The sequence below is a fragment of the Dendrobates tinctorius genome, unplaced genomic scaffold (genome assembly GCF_039654945.1).
Source record: "Dendrobates tinctorius isolate UK_male_01 unplaced genomic scaffold, ASM3965494v1 ptg000165l, whole genome shotgun sequence".
Taxonomy (NCBI): domain Eukaryota; kingdom Metazoa; phylum Chordata; class Amphibia; order Anura; family Dendrobatidae; genus Dendrobates; species Dendrobates tinctorius.
Window position 1 is genome coordinate 10,118,523 of NW_027361832.1, and position 23,253 is coordinate 10,141,775.

Sequence of the window (23,253 nt, forward strand, 5' to 3'; positions counted from 1 at the left end):
GGTAAACCCCTTTGGAGGACATACCCAACTTTAGTTCTACTAAATCAGAACTTGCTTTCCATATCAGGAAATAATGTCTGTGAGGATTAGCATTTGGAATTTTAATTTTCCTTCCAGAGTTTGATATCAAGGTTACTACAAGGCCAGTTTCACACATCCACATATCACAATAAGAACGGACCATCTACGGGGCTCCTGATCCGGACTCTGCAGACTCGGGCACACCCGACACTGTCGCATGTGGATTAGGAAACCTGTGGCCGATACAGACATCCCAGCACATGCTCTGACCATGATACACTGAAATTGGCCTTATGGTAGACTGGAATGACTGTCTCCTGCACTTACATGACCCAAGTCCACACACACAGGGCAATCTGAGTGTATACATATGCAAGTTTATATACAGGCAAGACAGAAGTTGGACAAACTGCAAAAATATATTAATGCACAGTTTTAGATATTGGCAGACGCAAATCGATATTTACAGCAGTCCGCTACAAAAGGTGTCTCCCAAGAAAATAAAGCAGAACTAAGAAGTAATTTGTTACTGATAACACAAGAAGCACATAACAGATATTTTGGAGGTTCGGTCTCTTGCACATAGCTCAGATTCGCACAGAGAAGCGTTCACACAAAAACAAAAAAAACAAAAAAAACAAAAATAAAATGGCCACACAGCCTGTGTATACCCTGGTTCAAGGTTAGGTATATAACCTTCTCACACCAAACCATATCCCAGTTCATGTAAAAGAAATTCATGGGGAGAATAGATCACCAATTGTGTATAATGGAGCATGCCAGAATACTACAGAAAAAGAAACCTGGGTATGGCCCAGTATAACATATCAGCACTTCTACTGGTGCCGATCATGGATCTGTAGGATGGCTATGAGGTTCCAGATATCAATTTATAACATAGGAATTCATCTTGACCATAAGAGTAAGATGTAAATGACACTCATCACACCATGCCTTGAGTACATCGGTGCCATTTTTTAGTCTTTATACTCTCATATGACAGAATTATGGCTCACACCAGAGTGGGTCAGCGAGGCACCTTGTACTTATCTGAATGTAAAGCCAGAGATCTCTGTGAAATTTACACCTCAATGGTCAATTTAGCAAATCTATACTGAAGGGACGTGAGGTTCCTAATTAACACAAGTCCAGACTTGTCTTGAGGTTGACCAGATAACATGTGTGCTAGTCCTGTTAAACTAACAAAGCCTAAGCCCTCGCAACAACCCACAGCCATGGAGAAATCTCCTTGGGTTACATAACCTAGAAGCAGCCGGCTGCAGTGGGTGGTGAGATCCGGTAGAGGACTAGGCCAGAGTCCTAGTGTCAGGTCATCACAACACGAGGGCTCTTCTGCGGCATCACTTCTGTCCGTTTCCTCATTTGTCTTTACTTTCTTTTTCTTTTTGTCCTTCTTAAGTTTCAGTATTTTCTTCTTAAAACGATCCCCATGTTTGGGTTCCACAGGACCAGCAAATGACTTGTCTTGTTGTAGGTGTAGAAAGTCCTGTTCAGATGGGATGCAGATCAAGGAGTGGAGCTCGGGACTCCCCTTAGTCACCATTGACAGCCGGACCCAAACCAATGACCGTGGGAAGTCAGACAGAACGGAGCCCACCAGACTGGACAAGTTGTGTGTACGCAGATCACTTGGTCTTTTACTTCCATGACCAACTGGAGCAAGAAGGGCAGAAAGCATCTTCAGGATCGTTTTACTCCTAGTGAACAGAAAAGAAAAGAGGTTTATTCAGGCAGGGCTGTGGACATGGACTGGTAAAGGGAACCTGTCAGGCCATTCATGCACAATGAATCGTAGACCGGCTCAACGATTGGGGCAAAGCATATTCTCCAAAATTCTTCTCAGGGAAAATATTCTTTGAAGGAACAAGTCCCAGCAAGAGCTTGCAAGTAGAGTTGAGCGACTTTGGTCAGATCGGGTTTCACGAAACAAAATTTGTTTCAAATGAAACTGGTCCGACTAGGGCAAAAAAAGTCTGAGTTTCGTCCGAAACCCGACCCCAATGCAAGTCAATGGGAAATAAAAGTCGGCATTGAGCGGATGACATTCATCCAAATTTTGTTTCATAAAACCCCATCCGACCAAAGTCGCTCAACTCTACTTGCAAGTGCTGCACTCCTAACCAACAGACTGGACACCTCAGAGTGCAAAAGTGGCCGGTAACCTAGGCATTGAGCAATAAACCATACAAAATGAAAAAGCCATCAGTTCTTGAAAAAGGACGAGCATTATTAATAAAGGGAAGTTGCAAAACCGCTTGCTTTTTCAAGCATATTGCAACTTCACCCATTTAAGATAACCCCCCCATTCATTTTCCAACCACATCTGCTGCAACTTTTTCCCCAAACAGTTACAACTTTTTCAGGAAAAAAAAAAAAAACAAAAAAACACACAACAACCCCACACACTTTCCAACATGACTTCAGCATTAAAAATTCTACAAACCTTAGGACAGAGAACTCTGTTCTCCTTGTGTCCTCCTCCAGCATGGTTTCCTGCTCAGCGTTGACTGCAGATAATTCCATTTCTTCATTTGGAGAAGTTTTTGCTTTGGCCTCAATTTCATCGATTTGTGGCTTCACTTTAGAAAGTTTCACCCCAACGGAAAGCCGCATCTGCCATTCTCCTGCGAGTTGATTCCAGGGGCAATGAAAAGGGGCCAAAACGCCATGCTTGATGAAGTTTGTTCGCTTTGCGGGTGGACGTCTAGTGTAGACAGTGAAACGCACCGTTGCAGCTTATTCACATTAAGACAATCCTAGCCAAAATGTATTTAAATATCCAATAGTTGAAATGTTTCTTAATAAAAATAAAAATCGCTTTTTTAGGGTGGTGGTTAAAAACCTTATTTTCCTCTATTATCATAGGGCACATTAATTCCTATGTTTTTGAAACAGGTGAGGGTTGTCGTGCACAGCCTCCACAGCAAAATGTAGTGATAAATCCCTTTAAGCCTTTTGCACCTCACACAGCATGCTTGGATGGCAACTCTGAGTACAAGGCACATAATTGACAGGCCAATGCCGATTTACCGTATTTTTTGGACTATAAAACACACTAAGACCACAAAACGCACCTAAAATTGAAGCAAAAAACGTGGTCAATTCTGTATGTAGTATTCCCCATCCTGTTAGGCACTGTCCTGGTGTGCATGGCCCCATCAGAAAAACAAAAACACAAACCATTAAAATTACCTACCCGGTGTTCCCTCGCAGCGTCTTGTTCGGATGCTTTATACTTTTAAGCAGCGCATAGCAGGGACGTCATCCGCTGCTTACAAACAGGACAGCTGCCGGAATACTTGCCGCTTTCCACACCGGGACTGTGTGTGTGGAGGGCAGTGAATACTCATTGCTCTTTACTAGCGAGCACAGTTAGCCGCAGCAGCCGGCTTCCTGCAGCTGCCGGGCGATCACGTGTGCCTGCTACTAAAGGGAATGAATATTTACCGCATTCTACACCTATGGGCGTGGAATGCAGTGAATATTCATTTCTCTTTAGAAGTAGGTACAGGAGTTAACCGCAGCAGCCAGCTCCTGCCTCTTGTGACCCATTGCTCTGCCGCTCCCCCGTATCAGACAGAGCTGGTATATCCTGACTATGAAGATGCCCCCATCCCACTTTTGGAGGGAAAAAAAAACGTATGCATTAAACGGATGCGCCAACGCTATCATTTTTGTCTTTGAGCGATTGCGCCAATGCATGGTAGCATTGCGTTAGCAATAGAAGTCTATGGACAGCGAACGCGTCCGTTCGCTGTGCGTTAGACCTAACGCACCTGAAAACGCGGAAGACCGTGTTCGAAGGAGCATCACAAAGTAACGCATCCTCGCTAATGCATGCCAGTTTGGATTTGCGTTAGGATGCGTTACCATAATAGATGCCAATAGGTGCGTTAACGCATCCATTACATAGCGTTAGTGCCGCTTAGTAACGGATGGCACCTAACGCGATGTGAACCCAGCCGTCTAGTTCAAAAAGTATTAAGTTACGTACCGGTAACGGTATTTTTCGGAAGCCCATGACAGCACCACGAGAGAGGGGATCCACCCTTTAGGAACAGGAAACCTACAGATACAAAAGGGCGGCACCTCTCCCACGCATCAGTTGGTTTACAGAGCTTGAGAGGCTACCATGGTTAGTACACAACATATAATATATACAACCTATCTACCCTATATAGCAGAAATATTTTTTTTTTTTTTTACACCATCTCCCACATACCGTAAATTGTGGACATTCTAAAGGAGTGCACCCCTATATGTGAACAAGGGAGGGAACTAAGGGTGCTGTCATGGGCTTCCGAAAAATACCGTTAGCGGTACGTAACTTAATACTTTATTCGGACTCCCATGACAGCACCACGAGAGAATTACAGAGATGTAAACTAATTTAGGGCGGGACTACAGCCTGCAGCACCCTTAGCCCGAAGGTGAGATCTGAAGAGGCACCCATATCTAATCGATAGTGGTTAAAAAAGGTGGAAGGAGATGACCAGGTGGCCGCCTTACATATCTGATCAATTGACACTCCAGATCTTTCTGCCCAAGATGATGCCATGGCACGAGTGGAATGCGCCCTCAGGTTCTGCGGAGCCGGACCTCCACCTGCTGTGTAGGCAAGAGAGATAGCCTCCCTAATCCACCTCGCTAATGTGCGTTTTGATACCCTACAACCTTTCCTGGGACCTTGGAAGGATAGGAATAATGCATTCTCCTTCTTCCAAGGATCCGTGGCTGCTAAATATTTAAGTAAGCATCTCCTAATATCTAATGCCTGAAGTTTTTGCTCCTTAGGGTTGGTCGGATTAGGGAGGAAGGAAGGCAGAACTATCTCTTGTGTCCTGTGAAATTGTGATGCTACCTTGGGAAGGTATGCTGGATCTGGCCTTAGGATTACTCTATCCTGTAAGAACTCTGTGTAAGGGGGCAATCTGGAAAGTGCCTGTATGTCGCTCACTCTACGTGCGGATGTTATCGCCACCAGAAAAGCTGCCTTAAGAGATATAATCTTTAATGAGGCCGAATCCAGAGGTTCAAATGGTCTTTCTGTCAAGGCCGTAAGGACTAAATTTAAGTCCCAAGGTACACATCTGTCTTTGTGTATGGGTCTCGATCTAGCCGCTGCTTTGATGAACCTTGCTACCCAATAGATATTGGCAATATCACATGCAAACAAGGCCCCTAAGGCTGAAACTTGTACTTTTAATGTACTTGTGGAGAGACCCAATTCGAGACCCTTCTGGAGAAATTCCAGAATATGTTTCGTGGGAATTCCGTCTCTGGCGTCAAACTGAAAGGTGGACAGGAATCGCTTCCAGGTCCTAGCATAAATGTTAGTGGTAGTCAATTTCCTGCTTTTTAGGAGGGTATCAATTAACTTCTTGGAGAACCCTCTATCCTCTAACAGTGACCTTTCAAAGACCACGCCGTCAAATGGAGTCTCGCTACTTGTGGGTGGCTGACTGGCCCCTGGTAGAGGAGATCCGGAAGGTTCGGCAGCACCCAGGGATCGCATACAGACATGGTCCTCAACCATGCAAACCAGGTCCTCCAGGGCCAAAAGGGGGCAATTAATATGACTCTTGCCCGATCTTCCCTGATCTTCCTTACTAACAGAGGTAGAAGATTTAATGGCGGGAAGGCGTATGCCAGAGAAAAATTCCATCTTATCAGGAGGGCGTCCACTGCTAGTGGATTTTCCCTGGGATTCAGAGAGCAGAACGATTTTTCTTTTCTGTTTTCTCTGGTGGCAAAGAGGTCTACCTCTGGCCGACCCCATCTGCGGACAATCTGGTGGTAAATATCCCTGTTCAAAGCCCATTCTCCTTGCTTTAGAGCCTTGCGGCTTAGAAAGTCTGCCTTTACGTTGTCCTTTCCTCTGATGTGGAGCGCCGTCAAAGATAGAAGACTTCCCTCTGCTATTTGAAGGAGACGTTCTGTTGTCCGCATCAGGGCGTCGGAGTGGGTTCCACCTTGGTGGTTGATATATGCTACCGCTACCTGGTTGTCCGAGAGTATCCTCACGTGATGGCCCTGTAGGTACATAATGAGTTCTTTGACTGCCTGCTCTATCGCCAATAGCTCTCTTTGGTTGGATGAGATCTCCGTATCCGAATCCCACTGTCGCTGTACCACTATGTCCCCCATATGGGCCCCCCAACCGAAGGGACTAGCGTCTGTGGTTATAACACGGGTTATCTGCGTTATCCAGGGCACCCCTGAGGCTAGGTTCTCATCATCGAGCCACCATCCAAGCGATGTGACAGTCGAGGGGCTTAGCAACAGTTGACCTTGTAAGGAGTGTCTTAAGGCCCTGCTATTAAATAGGACATCCTTCTGAAGGGCTCTAGTATGGAATTGTGCCCACCTAACTGCTGGGATGCATGAGGTTAGAGATCCCAACAGGGACATGGCCTGTCTGAGGGTCATAGAAGGCTTATCAACCACCCGAAGAACCTGCTGCTGTATCTTTTGCATTTTATCCAATGGCAACAGACACTGCTGAGTTTCTGAATTTAATAGTAAGCCTAGAAACTTTTGTATTTTTGAGGGCTGGAGTCGGGATTTCTCGTAGTTTAATATCCATCCGAGGTTTTCTAACGTGGACTTAGCTCTTTCTATCTGGGATGTACAATGGCCCACCGATTTTCCCACAATTAAAAAATCATCCAAATATGGAACAATCAGGATGTCCACTTCCCGTAAATGCGCCATCACTTCGGCTACTATCTTTGTAAATACCCGGGGCGCTGCTGAGAGACCCAAGGGAAGGGCTCTATATTGATAATGACGGACTGTGCCGTCTATTGAAACCGCCACCCTCAGGAACTGCTGGAAGTCTGCATGGATAGGTACATGATAGTACGCATCTTTCAAATCTATGACTGCCATAAAACACCCTTTAAACAATATTTTTATTGTCGTATTGATGGACTCCATCTTAAAAGTACGGTTCACCAAAAACTTATTAAGGAAACGTAAGTTAATGATTGTTTTAAATATCTTATCAGGTTTTTGGATCAGGAATAAGGGAGAGTAGAACCCTCTTCCTCTCTCAGCTTCTGGAACCTCTATCAGGACGTTTTTCTGGCATAGGCTCAAGACCTCCGCTTCTAAAGCTGCTTGTTCGAGGGGTGAAGATCTTAAAGGAGTGGATTTAAAGGTATCCCGCGGGACCTGGGTAAACTCCAATCTAAGCCCGGTGGATATTACATTGCGCACCCAGTCACTATTTGTAATCTGTGACCATGCCGGAAGGAAGGATGATAGTCTACCTCCCACGGGAATTGCTAGTCATTGATTCTGTCTCTTTTGATATCTAGACGAGCGTCTAAACATGTAGCCCGTACCTCTTCTCCTATCTTCCCATCTGGGACGGTCTCTAGTAGGCGAAGAATTGCGCCTTCTCCCCTGACCGAATCTCCTTCTACCAAATGGGCGTCGGTAGGATGTAGGCCAGAGATTTGGGAATTTTTTCTTGTCGTCCCCAGCCTTCTCAAGCAGTTCGTCCAGGACTGCGCCGAACAAATATTCCCCCTCACACGGAATAGTACAAAGCTTCGCCCTGGTCTGAATGTCTCCCTGCCAGCACTTTAGCCACAGGGCTCTACGAGCCGCATTAGAGAGACCTGCTGCTCTGGCTGCCATTATTACTGCATCCGCCGAGGCATCTGCTAGGAAGGCTGCTCCCTCTTGGATTGTTGGTAGGGCCCCAAGAATTGCTTGTCTTGACGTACCCCGTTTTGTGACTCCAACTGGTCCAACCAGACCATCATGGACCTGGCTGTGCATGTTGACGCCACTGCTGGTCTTAAGGAACCGGCTGCCATCTCCCAAGTATTCTTAAGGAAGGTGTCTGCCTTCCTGTCTAGGGGATCTTTAAGGGATCCCATGTCCTCAAAGGGCAGCGAGGATCTTTTCGATGCCTTTGCAATGGCCGATCTAATTTGGGGGCCTTGTCCCAAGTATTTACTGCCGGATCGTCGAAGGGATATCTGCGTTTGAGGGCTGGCGGTAGCGACCCTCTTTTATCCGTTTTTTTCCACTCTGTGGATTAGATCCTGGATCTTCTGATTTAACGGGAAGACACTACGCTTCCTCTGCTCCAGCCCCCTGAACATGACATCCTGCATGGATAATTGGGGCTTAGGCTCCTCTACTTCCATTGTCCCTCTGACTGCTTTGACCAGCTTGTCTACCCGGTCAAGAGGCTGACAAAACCGCCCAGAGTCCTCTTCTCCTGAGGACGAGGGAGATGAAGCCTGGGAGTCTCTACTTCTCCATTCTGCCGAGGAATCGGACTCCACCGTGACCCCGCCCTTTATAGTTTCCGGCTGGGACAGTGACTTTAGGGTTTCCTTCATTTCTGCCCTAACAATGTCTCTCAAACTCGCTGCTACCGCGGGCGACTCTTCCGCCACTGTCTGCTGAATACAGGGGGGCACAATTTTTGGGGGCATGAGTCCGGTAATGGGCATGCACAGAGTGCGCATTCCCTGTGTTTAGTTTTACTTGAAGCCTTCTTCCCCTAGAATAAAGCACAGAAGGGGGGGGCCCCGTCACTGAGTGAACTTTCACGAAGATCACTTACCAGTGCCACAATCAAGTACCGGAGGATGAGGGGGATTCTTCTCAGACGATGCTCCTGTCTGCTTAGAGGAGCTTTTATGGCTGGACTGGTCACTTCGTCCCGCACGTTCGCTGTCACGTGACTTTCTTTTTCTGCTTGACCTGCCGAAGGTCATCCAGGGGCGGCAGAGATGTTTGTCGCTGCTGCCGTCGTTGCTGCTGCTGCCGCTGCTCGCTCTCCATTACTGCTCGCAATAATGTGGCCAAGGCAAGGCACCCTGCCAGGGTCCTGCCTATATACCCCTCCTCCGGACAGCAGTATGCGTGCCGCGCCCCTCCCCCCCTAATAGGGCTCCCTTCCCCAGCTGGCGCCGCACCCGGCCGGAGAGCCGACGCTCATCGGCGTTTGCGATGGGCGCCGCCATCTTGTTTTCCTCGCGCCTGCGCAGTGGCGCCGCCGACCCGGAAGCACCTCCTCCGGCCGCCCCCTGACGTCACCGCGACCCCGCCTGACCGGAAGTCACGCGGGACGCCCGGGAGCTTCGGGATACCGCGCTCCCCGGTCGCAGCCCCCGCCGCAGCGCGCCGGCCACCGGCCTTTATCCTGGAGTCGGACATCCTCCAGACGCCGCTCCCTGCTGACTACGCCACCGCCGTGCTACCCATCCTGGGCCACCGTGGCGTCTTCCAGGGATCCGCACCAGGCCGAGGTAGGAGACCCCCCGCTACCTGTATCGGCCGGCCGGCCTGGGATCCTGGTCTTCTGTAGGATCCCGTCCCTTCAGGAACAGGAAACCAACTGATGCGTGGGAGAGGTGCCGCCCTTTTGTATCTGTAGGTTTCCTGTTCCTAAAGGGCGGATCCCCTCTCTCGTGGTGCTGTCATGGGAGTCCGAATAAAATATGGTATATAATGGCCAAAGAAAACTTTTGAACGCTACATCTGAATAAAGCCATGACTCTGGGGGTTGTCCACATGTGCTACAAGAATATGAAACCACCACAAAATACCGTAGTTTAATGGTCTTACCTGTTGTACTTTTCAAGCAGTTGGGCTTTAGCCTCCTGTGCAGACTGGACTCCAGCCGGGGTGTCAGGGAAGTCACCTGGCACATTTGGAGCCCCCATATATTGATAGTGTTGCAGCCCTTGCTGCTGACCCCCAACCCGGACACCCCTGTAAATCTGAAAATTTGCATTATATAGACTCCAAATTGCATTGTAGTAAATGATTAAAAAAAACAAAAAGCACAATTATAAAACCATTTACTTACAAGTGGAATCCAGAAGGCCATTCCCCATCCTTTCGGCAGGCAAATATCCCATCCGCTCCCCCACCCTGGGCGATCTTTACCAGTCACCTTGCCAGGCTGCTGGATTAACAGGACCGGGATCTTAGACTCACAATTGCCTTGCTCCAACTTTGAACCTGGTACAAGCAGCGAACTCCTTAGTCTGTTAATATCCTGTAATATAACAGCTGTAAATACTAGAATTCAGCAGTAACTTTTTTTTTGCCATCTCTGTTCGGCATGTAGACGTAGCTGTGCTTTTAGTACCCCCCCAAAATTTCCTACAACATGCCTCTAATTCAGGTCATAGACCAGATCAGGATTCCCACCCTCCCCCAATAAACATGCATGCTCAGATCAGCAGAGCATGCATGTGTTCTCAATAGGAAGGAATATTGAGTGCAAATGTGCTAGCATGTTGAAATTCATGTGGCTGTGGTGCCATTCTTCTAATAAGGGTTCGTTCACACGAGCAGTAAATCGTATGAGTGCAATGCGAGGAAAAATGGGGCCGACAATGCAGATCAAACTTTGATCAGCGTGTCAGCAAAGTGTGACCCGATTCTCTTGAATGAGAGAGTCCGAGTACACCGAGGAGAAGATGGAGAACAAAATGTCTCCATCTTCCCCATTGTGTCAGTGCGTGGAAATCAGAGGTCATCATCTGTGTGCAGTCCAATTATTTCCACACACATTGACTTGCATGGCCGAGTGCGATCTGATAATAGGATCAAACGGACATGCTGTAACCTTTTCCACAGGCCGGCTTGATCCGAGGGGAGAAGATATGGGAAAAAAAAAGCCAGCATGAGAAGTCTATAAATCTCATGCCCTTTCTGGAACTGTAAGACCATGTGGTTTTTTGAGAAGTGAAAATTTCCAGAGTCAAAAACTCATTAGGGTAAGAACCTAAAGGTTGCATTCATCCTAACACTTTCCGGTTAGGCTCACCTCTTGTTACTATGTGAATAGGAGCCCTCACATGCAGAACCAGCAGTGGTGACTGAGCAGAGTGGGTCTAAAAGGGCTACAACATCATCTTAGGAGTCTAAGGGTATGTGCACACGTTGCGAACTCTGCTGCAGATTTTACTAAATCCGCAGGTAAAATGACCTGCGTTTTACTGCAGTTTTTGAGCGGATTTCGCCTGCGTTTTTACACCTGATTCCTATAATAGAAGAGGTGTAAAAACGCTGCAGAATCCACACAAAGAATTGACATGCTGCAGATTCAAACCCACAGCAAATCTGCGCGGAAAAACCTGCAGCATGTGCACAGCGTTTTTATTTTACATAGAATATAATGGTACTGTACACTGCAGCAGAATTTGCTTCGGATCCGCAGGGCCGGATCCGCAGCAGAATCTGCAACGTGTGCACATACCCTTACAGGGAAAAGCAACACTATCGCAAAGGGCCAGTGGCCTATTATGGCAGTCATAAGCCCAACTATGGCCTCTAAGTCTGCTACAGCCATCTTTCTTTTATGCTGCCGTATGCATGGCCTAATAGTTTGCAGTTTTACAATAACATCCAGGAGTCACTCAATTATGAGACCCCAACACGAGTTTGCATCATGCCTATATTCACTACTTTCATTGAAGTCAATGTAAACACAATGTCAGAAGAAATATTGCCTTGTACAGAATAACCCTAGAGCAGACCTGGGCGAAATGCAGCCCTCTGAAGACTGGCCCGAGACAGCCAATCAATACAGTCGAAGAGTTGAAAACTGGTCCATGGGCCGCACCATGCCCCCCGCCACCGCTATATCCTGGAGATGCAGGCTGCAGCGAATACATTGGTGGAGAACGGAGCCGCCAGCTCCTTCTTCCACCAATCTGCCTGTGTGACAGACAGCAGCCGCGATGAAGTCCCTAGATCAGGTCTGCTATGCAGAGTCAGTGCACCAGTGACCATAGAAGGGTGATGGTAGGGAGGAGAGAATATGGGTTTTGTCCTAATTATCGGTGTAAGGGATTCGTGCCTGTATATAGTTGGCTATGGGGACAGAGTGGGGCTGGAAGGAGAGTCCTCATACTCAATTTTGCTCAATATTAGGCAATACAATTTATACTAATATAAAATAATTAAAAACACAATGTTGAGCAGAATGAAATTTCAGCCTATTCATGCAGCACTCCACAACAGTCCGCCCCTCTCACGTGGCCCCCTTGGGAACATTGATTGCAATATCTCTAAGGCAGGGGTGGGCATTCACCTGCTCTGACAATTTATTATCCATCACATGTGATCGCACATCAGAAGACCAGATGAGACTCTCCGTGCACTCCACGGGAACTCCTGCCACCGTTAAGGACTTCACTTTCTCTCCATCTAGAGGATGAAAAAAAAAAAACAGAGGACAAATTCCATCTATCAACAGGCAAACGCTGCCAAACCCTGAGCATCTGCACCGATAGGCTCAAAACCGTTCACCCAACTCCACCAGTGACCTTTACTGGGAAATTCCAACCATCACCGGGGCATATACAGCTATACACACACACCACCAGGAACAATGTATGAATCAAGCCAGGAATTCAGCAGCGTAGTCTATATGGCCAAGCCAGGAATCGAACCTGGGTCATCTGTATGGAAAGACAGAGGCTCCCACCGAGCACAAGGCCAGTAGAGAAACAAAAGGGCAACCCAAAGTCCTCAAAAGGCTGCAGGAAGATCAGAACTTCACCTGCATAGTTTTCTACATTTGGAATAGATTTTGTCCTTATATTGGGCAGGTTCAGCCTCGGATCCCCAACAGTGAGGCCCAAAATGGTTCCGGACGGTATCTGTGCAGGAGACTCTAAGCCTGGAAACACAGCACAACAGGTTTATACAGATATGTAAAATTAAAAAATGGTTAACATGGGAACATTTTCCAAAAAAGTATCAGAAAAAAAAAAAAAAAAATATAATAATAATAATAATAATAATAATAATAATACCGGGTCAGATTACTAATGCACTAGCAGAATACAGTAGACCCCCAGGATAAAAGGCAGGGGCAGCACAGGAGCAACATACTGATGCAGACAGCCACTCGCAAACCTACCAATTCATGGAGGGGGTGGCTGTGTAGTATTAAACATGCACCCAGATGGAGCTTGCATAGGACGCCGATAGCTGTTACTGCGCAGGCGCCGCCATCTTGGAGGAGGACATTTTTTATTTCTCTAGCAAAATGGCGCTGCCGACACAGTAACAGCTATCGGATCACCTCTATATACACACAATTTTCTTTTTTACGATCAGAATAACCTCAACCACATTCATTATTAACAGTACATGTGATTATGCTGCAGCGCAGGTTTTTTTTTCTCAGCATGTACATATAATACTCATTATGTAAACTAGGGGGCAGGTCAGTGAGGGATGAGTGACCTGTCAGCAGTCTGCATTGTCAATATCTAAGCAGAGCACCACATGAAGACCCCCCCCACCCCGGAGCACGGGCATATCATTAACACGAAACTGAACATAAAGATTAAACAAAAACCACAAGACGGATTTCATCACCTGGTATCATTGTCATCAGTATAACGGCGCCGACCTGACACTGCCTGTAGGTTACTGTGCACAATCCTGCTGACAGGTTCCCTTTAAGTGCATTGATTACGCAAAGGCAAGATTTGTGAATATAAGGGCATTGTCCTTCATTTTCAAGTTTAGCGCAGTTTTCTTTACAGATTATGGATAGAGAAGTTGTCGTCATACAAATATTATAAACAAGCTGGGCTGACAAGTTATTGGGAAAAAGGATCATGGTACAGGGGGATCAACTTTACTGAGCTAGTGTCACAACTTTATTGAAAAAGGGAAGAAGAACGTTCTGACATGTCCACAGGCGACTTGGTGAAGCAGTGCTGTGAACCAGCAGATCCTGCTAGTGATATCAGCTGCATTACACAATACCCACCTGAGCGCATTTGTAGCTGTGAAAACCTAAGCACTTATTATATGTATATTTGACAATGCTCTGAGAGGAGAAAAAAAAAAAAAAAAAAAAAAAGCCTAAAAACACACCCCACCCACAAAAGCTCCACAGCAGACTAAGTGGACATAAACACTAATATAAAACATGCAGATGTGGTATAGGAAAGACTTACTTTTCAGTGACTTAAACAAGGATTCCTGATGGCTATGACGAAGAACATCAGCTGGATTTCGACAATAATCTGCCCACCAGTCGTGGGGCCCTGAATCTTCAGTGTCCTGTGTGGGAAACCATTACTCGGCATCATAGTAAAGTTTGTTATATCAAAAGGGGAAAAAAAAAAAAAAAAAAGTTTAAAAGGCAAAATATTTCAGCTTCTGTGGGGTGAACAGGGGCCTATGGATACATTTAATACAATAGCCAAGAGCCAGATTACAAACTGTACACATTAAATCTTTCAATCTTGTGCACCTGGTGAGGCTGGTGTACATTCTATGTTAAAAAAAAAAAATTCAAATGCAGATCGATAAGACAAAAAATGGCAGGCGCTAATCACATTCTCACCTTATGCAGCGGGGCAACATGCAGGGCATCACCAAGCACACAATTAGACATTGGCCCAACAAGTCTATAGCGTACAATTTCCATTGTCAGGTCTCTATTAAAACACAAAACGTTAATTTCTATTGTTTATTACTTTGTTGTTGAGCATTTATTGAGGTCGACTAGAGAAAGTACAAGCAAAGAAGCCAAATATATTATGCAGTACACCAGGCTTACAACTTGTAATAGGCAAAAGAACAAGTCTCAGGGGAAGAGGAAGAAGAAAAAAAAAAAAAAAAAAAAAAAAAGAGAATTCACTTTAGTTGCCCTTTTCCAAAACCTGTAAATGTTTTCATTTTTCGCAATAAGCAGTCCTGAGTTGACGTTTTTTTACAAATACTTTTTTTGGGGGTAGATATAATGTTTTGGTTGCCTCTTATTGCATTGGCCAGAAGTAAAAAAAAATTATAAGCATCACAATCTCCTATGAGCGCCAGGTAAACATTGTTTTTCATCAAGAGAATGCCAAGAATGTGCTAAGCAGTAATCAAAGCAAAAGGTGGCTACTTTGAAGAACCTAGACTAGAAGACATTTTCAGTTGTTTCACACTTTTTTGTTAATTATATAATTCCACATGCGTAAATTCATAGTTTTTATGCCTTCAGAGTGAATCTACAATTTTCATAGTCATGAAAATAAAGAAAACTCTTTAAATGAGGTGTGTCCAAACTTTTGGTCTGTACTGTATGTATGTATGCGTGCATGTATGTATAACAGTAAAGAAAGTACAAAAAAAATAAATATGTGGAAGTAAGGAATATCTAAAAATGATAGAATAAAGAATATAAAAATCAAACCCGAGAATAGTCTGTTTGTACCGTATGGTAATGCCAGTTTGTGCTGAGGTCCAATAATAGGGTTCAGGGGTTGCCCTTGTTCCATCCCCGATGATCTTTTTCACAGGCACAGCTTTTTCTCCTTCTTTGTCATGCAGTTTCCTCTTTCTCCCTGCGCTGGTCACCCTTGCTGGTGGTTCTTCCTTCGGAGGAGGTTGTGCTGGCTCTGAGATACTTACAAAGTTATCAGGTCTGTCTTCACATGCGCAAACAAGCTTGAGCTCCTTTAGGACATCCTGACAAAGAAAATCACATGGAAGCACTAAATATGACAGATTGCAGCCTTGTCTTGGTAAAAAAAAAAAAAAAAAAAAAAAAAGGCTACGTGTATGAAACTAGTCCACATTCCTCCTGTAGATATGTTTTTCCAGTAAAGCTGAATTTAGATGAAGTTTTTATTTCAAAAGGTCACAATTTAGGTATAAATGGAAAAAAAAAAAAAAAAAAAAAATCTCAGTCCATGATAAATGGTCCTACTCTAGCATTGTGGTACAGTATAAAGTGAGGAGGTGGTCCATTATTACCGCTTTCAGAGCAGGGTGCATCCATATCCAGAGCTGTCTCTTATCACTTGCGGTTTCTGAAACACTCCTGGGCTTCCAGATAAAGCTGATGTGACCGAGTGCCTCCGATGGGTATTTATCAGCTCTGTAGAGGACCAGGGAGCCCTGCCGTCTCCCAGATATACATGGGGCAGCCATAAACGTTGGACCTAAGCACAATAATATGTAAACATAAGGAGGAAGACTAAAAATAATCTAGAAAAAAGGCTCCCCATAGCACATAGTAATTAGTAGGATTGAGCAAAAAATAGTCAAGTCAATCTAACCTCATCTGGCTTCCAATTAGGTCAGCCATTGCAGCCGGATGAGCGCATTGGTCACTGGCAGTGCGCCATCTTGCACCTCTGCCGTTTTCTAGGCTGCTGCACGGTCAGGAGGTTGTGTGAGGTCTAGTAAGCAGCAGAGGGATGCTGGTCAGAGGATTGTCAGCTTGCAAGAAGTGAACCCTGACCTGGTCCGGCTGCCATAGAAAAGTGCAATGGATGTCGGACCGGGTGACGTTGAATCTTTTGCTCATCTCTAGTAATAATACTGCACTACAAATTCGACTTCGCATTCACCAAGAGTCCCAGCAAATATATAATCAGATACGTACAACTGGATGCCATTGCACGGGTCACAGATTTATATTAAATCCAATACGCTTTTTTCCTTGTATACAGTTGTAATGAAGTCACCATGACATTTAATACAGTTGGAGTTGTGTGATCTCAGTGCATCTTAGCACAACATACAATCACATATCTGAGAACAATGGCCACGTTTGTGGAAAAACTGGGATATTTTCTGCAGGGTATTGAAAGGGTATTCTCAATTTTGGAAACCATTCCCTATTCATGGGATAGATGATAACATTCCAATCGTTGGTTGTCTGACCACCAAGACCCCCACCGATCCAAGGAAAAGTCCTGTGTGAATAGAGTGGTGGTCGATCATGCGCACTGCTGCTCCATTCATTCTCATGGGACTGCTGAAGACCCATCGGCGGTTCCACTAAATGACCTTCAGCACAGAATGACCGTTCAAACCAAGTAGAGGTGCTCGATGCTTCATGGCAGGGCCAAATATTTAAGCACGTTTTCCCACCTACTTGGATTCCATCTGTCTGTATGAAAGTCAGACCTGTCAGAGACTAGGGGGGAGGCGGAGATAAAGGGAAAGCAGGTGGAAAGGTGTATATAAATGACTGGCTCTGCTGTGGTGCACCGGGCTGTAGAACTATCAGCATAGAATGACTGTTCAAAAGTCCTTTTAAGAATGAGCTGCAGCACGCACGATAAACCAATACCTCAATCGCACAGTTCTCTTCAGAGCCCCGGATCGGTGGGGGTCCCAGTGCTCAGACACCAGCGATCAGATTGTTAGCCTCTCTCCCATAAATCGGAGATAATTTCCAAACCTGAGGATACAGCTTTAAGCATTGGAGGGTCCAAAAGAAGCTCTTTAATGTGCTTGGCGAGTTAATTAATGTTACCATTTTATGCACTGCAAAAAGGGTAAGGCAATGAAATGTTTTCTAACATCTTTTCAGAGCGCAAATGCTTAGTTAAAATATTATTAATACCTGTATCTACACTACAAAGTCTGGACAATGCCTTCACAAGATCTTCCTCTTTGCCCGAAACCTCCACACAACAGTAGTAAGACAGATCCTAGCAAGACAGAACGGTCATAAGATACAGGTCACCAAGATGTAAAACTAATACATTTACTTCTTTGGTATAAAGTTCTACTAGCAAGACAAACTGAGGAACGTCCAATAAACTAGTAAGGTGAAACAACCTCCATGCAATCTGCCAATTCGCATGTCAGCACCTACCTTTCCTCTACGATATTCCGACAATATATAACTTATGGGAGACCAACCATCATGATGCTTGCTGACTGCTGGCACAATATGGCAGCACCGTGCCCCTTTGTCTCCACTTTGCTGAATAATGAGCTAATAAGATCGTTACCTGGAGAAGACAGTGATTAGACTGTGCACGGTAACATGCTCTGTAACTCTTCATTGTAGGCCGGTCCGCCAGGCAGTAACCCCACTTCTTCAACATGTGGAAGCGCTTTGTATGCCATATGTGGGTCTCCAGCCAGATGTTCTTCCTCTGCCTTCGGTTAAACTCCAACTGAAGATTGCCATGGCGTCTAAGCGCTTTACGACACTTGCTTTTTGACTGTTCCTTCTTCTGGTGCACAGTTTTCTCCATCTAAAAGATACACAAATGTAAACACTTAAGATTTGAAAGCAACAGAAAAACTAAATATTGCATTTGTTTTAGTGATAGCAACAAGATAAACTTTTTAGTTATGAAATCTGCCTTAAGAATATCTTGGAAATTGCCGCATGTTACTTGCACAATGACAAGCTTTTACTTACATGGCAAAAGTCTGCAACCCGAGGGTCAAGACATGCAAGCTCAAAAATCCATTACTGACACGCGCAAAGGGGAAAGTCCAAGTTCAGCAGAACATCTTAATGACTATACTGCTTACCACATACCTCTTTTTTCGCAATCTCACGCAGTCTTCTAGGCAATCGTTTAATGTTGTGCCCCATGGCTCGCCTCCGCATGTGTCTAGGTAAAGTCTGAAACACCAGGGAGTTGGAAGACTTCTGAGAGACAGCCTTCAGCATGGTGCTGATTTCAGCGGCACGGGCCTGAGCAAACATTGTGGCTGGAGAATAAATGCCGAGTGTTACATTATGGAACTCCTGTCCTTTATATTACCTATAAACCCTACAGTTCTTATGTGCCCAATTAAAGAGAGATCTCGCCAAGAATTTTCTAAATCACAATGATTAATTTCAGCGTTAAAGAAAAGTCTGTTGATAGGAATCCATGTCAACACAATTCAGTTACTGTACTTAATAGCAGGGCTGTGGTGTCAGCGTCCATTTTGGTGGTGTCGGCATAAAATTGACCGACTCCTAAGATATATAATAAATTGTGTACTACTGTGCAGGATGAGCTGTAAGTGTTTCCATAATAATTTGGGAAAGTTATGAAATGTCGTATAAGTGTCTGTTCTGGTCCTGACCTAAGGGCTCTGGGCTTTTGATGAGATGAATCTGTGCTGAACTTACTGTACATGCTCAGTAGTGACCAGCGCTGTGGAGTCAGAGGAGATTAATCTGTGCTGCACTTTCTGTACATGCTCAGTAGTGACCAGTGCTGTGGAGTCAGAGGAGATGAATCTGTGCTGCACTTTCTGTACATGCTCAGTGGTGACCAGTGCTGTGGAGTCAGAGGAGATGAATCTGTGCTGCACTTTCTGTACATGCTCAGTAGTGACCAGTGCTGTGGAGTCATAGATGAGATGAATTTGTGCTGCACTTTATGTCCATGCTCAGTAGTGACCGGTGCTGTGGAGTCAGAGGAGATGAATCTGTGCTACACTTTCTGTGCATGCTCAGTAGTGACCAGTGCTGTGGGGTCGGGGTCACGGAAATTGAGGAGTCGGAGGTCTGGCTTACTGACTCCACAGCCCCAATTTATAGAGCACAAGAGCACAGGATGCCTCTTGACATTCCTATTGGGCTGTCAATCATTTCAGACTTTTTAAGAGAGAAAAGCAATGACACAGGAGAGTAGAAAAACATTATATAAAAAAAAAAAAAAAAAAAAAAAAAAATAATAATAATAAGAGGCACTCAGCCACAGCAAACACTTACCGGTCACATATTTTGGAGTTGTCTGGGACTCAATGGGTCCTCCCCTTCCTCTACCTCCCCTAGAGTGGAAACGTGACTGTTGGGCACCCCTCTGCTGCTGGCCAGAGGAACCAGGGCTACATCCTTAAGAAGAAAAATATTTTATTCATTTATTTTTACCAGAAATGAAAAAGCCACTTGTGTATAATAATTAGCAGATTGTGCTAGCCTCAACTCACCAATCCCCCCCCCCCCAATGTAGCTCTCATATAAATGCGGTAATGAAACATTCAGGCAACGTCAAGTGACCACAATGATCCATCCCATGCTCAAACAAGTGATATTCTGCTCTCAATGATGTCACATGGTAGCCGATAGCCACCACGGTGTCACCTTGATTAATCATCACGGGGGTGGATAACAATAGGATGCTCCAGTCACGGAATAGACATCATGCAATGACATTCATTTAATAAAAACCTGAGGCTGGCAATTATGACACGCAGAATTGGTTTTTATTTTCTGTGTTTTTTTTATTTAATAAACTTTATTTTTACATTTTAAAGAAGACCTTGGCACTACACTTCCATTTCTGGAAAGTTTTTTATCCTTCCATTCCAAAGTTATGCCCCATAGTAATCAAAGTGCAAATTTTCAATTCAACCAACTAGTCCTCTACCATAAAACTTCTATGTGAGTGTAGCCATGTTTTCATTGATTTTTCTCCTCCAATATTGGCCAAAGCCCAAAAATTAATACTGTGTACATGTCTAAGAGATTGACAGGAAAATGTGCATCTTTATTATCAGGGGTTATAACTTTGGAATGAAGGGAGACAGAAGACAAAAGAAAAGTCTTTCCATACTCGGTGGAGCAGCACCAATCGGAGGATGGGCTCAGGTTAATTTAAAAGAAGAAAAAAAATCAATTGAAAAGTCTTCTTTATAGAAATTGCTTTAAAGAAGGAACCATCTGTGTTTCAAATAGGAGTTTACCTCTGTACGGGTGAAAGGCGCCGCGTCCTTCGTGGTGGGGATGGCCATCACTCTGATCAAGGCTCACATTAGAAGGCTGATTTCGCATTCGCTTGGCATACTTCTTTTCTTTTGCTGTAGACATGACGTCACTCGCTGGATGATATACTGCAAAACGAAATAAGACAGCTGGAATCTACTACACAGTCGTCAAGAAGACGGAAGAAACTAAAAATGACAAAAACCACAACGTGGTGATGCCGAGGACGGATCTATACATAGTGATAAAAGGAAAAGCTTGTGCGTAGTCATTTCCATTTGGCTCGAAAAGTTCGGCAACTATCATAGGTCATATACCGTACATCATCCATGAGACTGCTGCAGACAATCACCTGCCTCTGAGATCACCTTGGCGTGTACAGCCAGAGGCAGTAAGTGGCTGCAGCGGTCGCACAAATCAGGATTGTAATGCCTTTATTGCCCAACTGATGGAGCAGCAGGAAAGCCGACATGTAAGTAAATGGGTATTTCTTTATTTTAGGAAATGCTCTATTCCTGGTCACGTTTCTTAAGAGCCATGCTAAACCCATTACCTATATGGGGGAGCCGCTCGTCACGAAGCATGTGGGGCTCACAGATTGCGCAAGCACGGCAACACAAACTGCGCAACCGTGGGATACACAGCGACGTTGGCAAAATTCACTGGGAATAATTCAAATTGTGCGGGGACAAGCCTAAATAACGCGATGAAGCACACCCCACAACTAAACCAGCAGGTAACATAGAACTAGATATAAAGGGCTTTGTGATAAGGATTACAGCAGCAATTGTAATGGAAAAACGTGTTCGTGATGCACCAACAATGCACCGGGGACACTTCACATTCTACAAGTGAGGCGACAGGACCCCTTTAAGCAGTGCACGGCTGTATGGCCCTGCACGCCGTCACCGCTCCGTGCCCCATATTGGCTCAACAGGGAGGCACAGCCAGGAGGCCACTGTGCAGATCTAGAGCAAAGGTCTAGAAAAAAAAAAGTTATATATATATATATGCGCAAGAAAAGAAAAGTTTCAGAAAATCACTGTGAACAAGAACCTAAAGCAGCACAGAAAGGAAAGCAAAGGATCTGCTGAAGGGATTCCCACCAGGTCAGGGGATTATTAACCCTTCAGATACTGGAAGACACAGCAGGCATTGTAGACTTCCTGTCATTCCTTTGAACATTATATCCCCCCCTTCCACCCTAAGTGGCTGATAACAGGGAACAATAGGCTGCACGGACTACAGGTCTGAGCCGACAATGCACAGGCAGATTATACGTCTGACGGGCGCCACTCCGATCACTGTGCAGACCTGAGGCAATAGGAAGCTTTCAACTCTCGGCTACAAAAAAAATCAGCAGCAAATAAACGGAGCTCAGTGCGCTGCACACCCGAGGAGAACTCACCAGCCCCACAACTTCCAGGTTCAGTGGCTGCACTTCATTCACACGTGGTAGAGGTGCTCTGCGTTCCAAGCCTCGCTCTAAAACACCGGCTGTGAATGTGATTGGTGGCTTTAGAGACACGTGACGTCTTTAGACCGTTTCCCCCTGGGAAGTTGAGCACTGCGCATGCGCTCAGCGCATGTGAGTGTTTGTGCCGCAGACTCTGGGCTGTAGTGTAGAAAGTCCATAGTTTAGTTTGGGTCACTGCAGCTGTCGGCCATGGCGTCCGTGGTCAGGAGGATTATCTGCAGCGCCAAAGCTCCGGCTGCAATCGGCCCATACAGGTAATGTGCACTGAAGTCAAGTGTAATAGTGTGAGGTGACTGAGCGGACAGCTGCTCACCACACCGGGTACAGACTGTGTACTGCTCCTCATCAGCGTGCTCACAATGTTAATGTTGTTTGTAAGATTATATATATATACAATAGCTGAAGAGCCCGAACATAGTAACTAACTACGGTTAGTTATAACAAATTACAATGAATATATCTATATATGAGTGTAGAACCCCGCCCACTCCGCATGGCCACATTCACTATAATATCCCACATCATCCCGTCAGCCAGAGCCACCGGACTACTACCCCTAATATCCCACATCATCCCACCAGCCAGAGCTACCGGACTACTACCCCTAATATCCCACATCATCCTGTCAGCCAGAGCTACCGGACTACTACCCATAATATCCCACATCATCCTGTCAGCCAGAGCTACCGGACTACTACCCATAATATCCCACATCATCCCGTCAGCCAGAGCCACCGGACTACTACCCCTAATATCCCACATCATCCCACCAGCCAGAGCTACCGGACTACTACCCCTAATATCCCACATCATCCTGTCAGCCAGAGCTACCGGATTACTACCCATAATATCCCACATCATCCCACCAGCCAGAGCCACCGGACTACTACCCCTAATATCCCACATCATCCCGTCATAGCAGGGCTGTGGAGTCGGAGTCGGTGCTCATTTTGGTGGAGTCGGAGTCGGTATAAAATGGACCTACTTCGACTCCTAAAATATATAATAAATTGGGTACAGTAGTTCAATGCAGGATGTACTGAATATTTTTTCATAGGAGTTTGGGAAAGTTATGAAATGTCCTATATGGCTGTTATATTCCTGATCTAAGGCTACATTCACACACAGTGTTTTTCCTGTGTTTTTTGAGGATACGTTTTTCAGCTGCAAAAGCTGATCATCTTTTTAAAAAACTGCATCACCTGAAAGGTTTTTGAGCTCATAGATAATGTTTTCAATAGCAAAAGCAGATTAGAAATCTATCTATCTA

The 23,253-nt window shown here is 45.2% G+C and overlaps 2 protein-coding genes across 3 annotated transcripts in view; one reads left to right on the forward strand and one right to left on the reverse strand.

Annotated features, from left to right (window-relative positions):
* Nucleotides 1–378: 378 nt before the first annotated feature.
* On the reverse strand, nt 379–22,051 carry POP1 (POP1 homolog, ribonuclease P/MRP subunit). 2 transcript variants are annotated; one of them, XM_073550475.1, is made up of 16 exons: nt 21,915–22,051; nt 20,488–20,634; nt 19,514–19,636; nt 18,341–18,516; nt 17,799–18,047; nt 17,405–17,492; nt 15,802–15,989; nt 15,260–15,513; nt 14,402–14,495; nt 14,010–14,115; nt 12,593–12,712; nt 12,122–12,237; nt 9,884–10,075; nt 9,640–9,794; nt 2,486–2,746; nt 379–1,739 (listed from the first exon to the last, which is right to left on the reverse strand). In XM_073550475.1, the coding sequence occupies exons 2-16, from the start codon at nt 20,609–20,611 to the stop codon at nt 1,103–1,105; spliced, it is 2,883 nt and encodes a 960-aa protein (XP_073406576.1). In that variant the 5' UTR covers nt 20,612–20,634; nt 21,915–22,051; the 3' UTR covers nt 379–1,102. The 2 variants fall into 2 exon arrangements, with proteins under 2 accessions (XP_073406576.1, XP_073406577.1); XM_073550476.1 differs by having other exon boundaries at nt 21,821–21,915.
* Nucleotides 22,052–22,055: 4 nt separating this feature from the next.
* Nucleotides 22,056–23,253, forward strand: part of RIDA (reactive intermediate imine deaminase A) — a 30,015-nt gene continuing 28,817 nt past the window's right edge. Inside the window, exon 1 of the mRNA XM_073550478.1 lies at nt 22,056–22,237. Within this exon, the coding sequence (XP_073406579.1) occupies nt 22,173–22,237 (65 nt within the window). The 5' untranslated portion in view covers nt 22,056–22,172. The remainder of the gene's footprint in view (nt 22,238–23,253) is intronic.

Bases quoted from the DNA above. Each gene is read 5' to 3' on its own strand.
- POP1 (XM_073550475.1), bottom strand. From the start codon at position 20,611: ATGTCTACAGCAAAAGAAAAGAAGTATGCCAAGCGAATGCGAAATCAG. The intron at 14,496-15,259 runs GTACAAACAGAC...GTGTTTTAATAG, and splicing joins CAAACTGGCATTACCATACG to AGACCTGACAATGGAAATTG. The intron at 9,795-9,883 runs GTAAGTAAATGG...GCAAATTTTCAG, and splicing joins TGGCCTTCTGGATTCCACTT to ATTTACAGGGGTGTCCGGGT.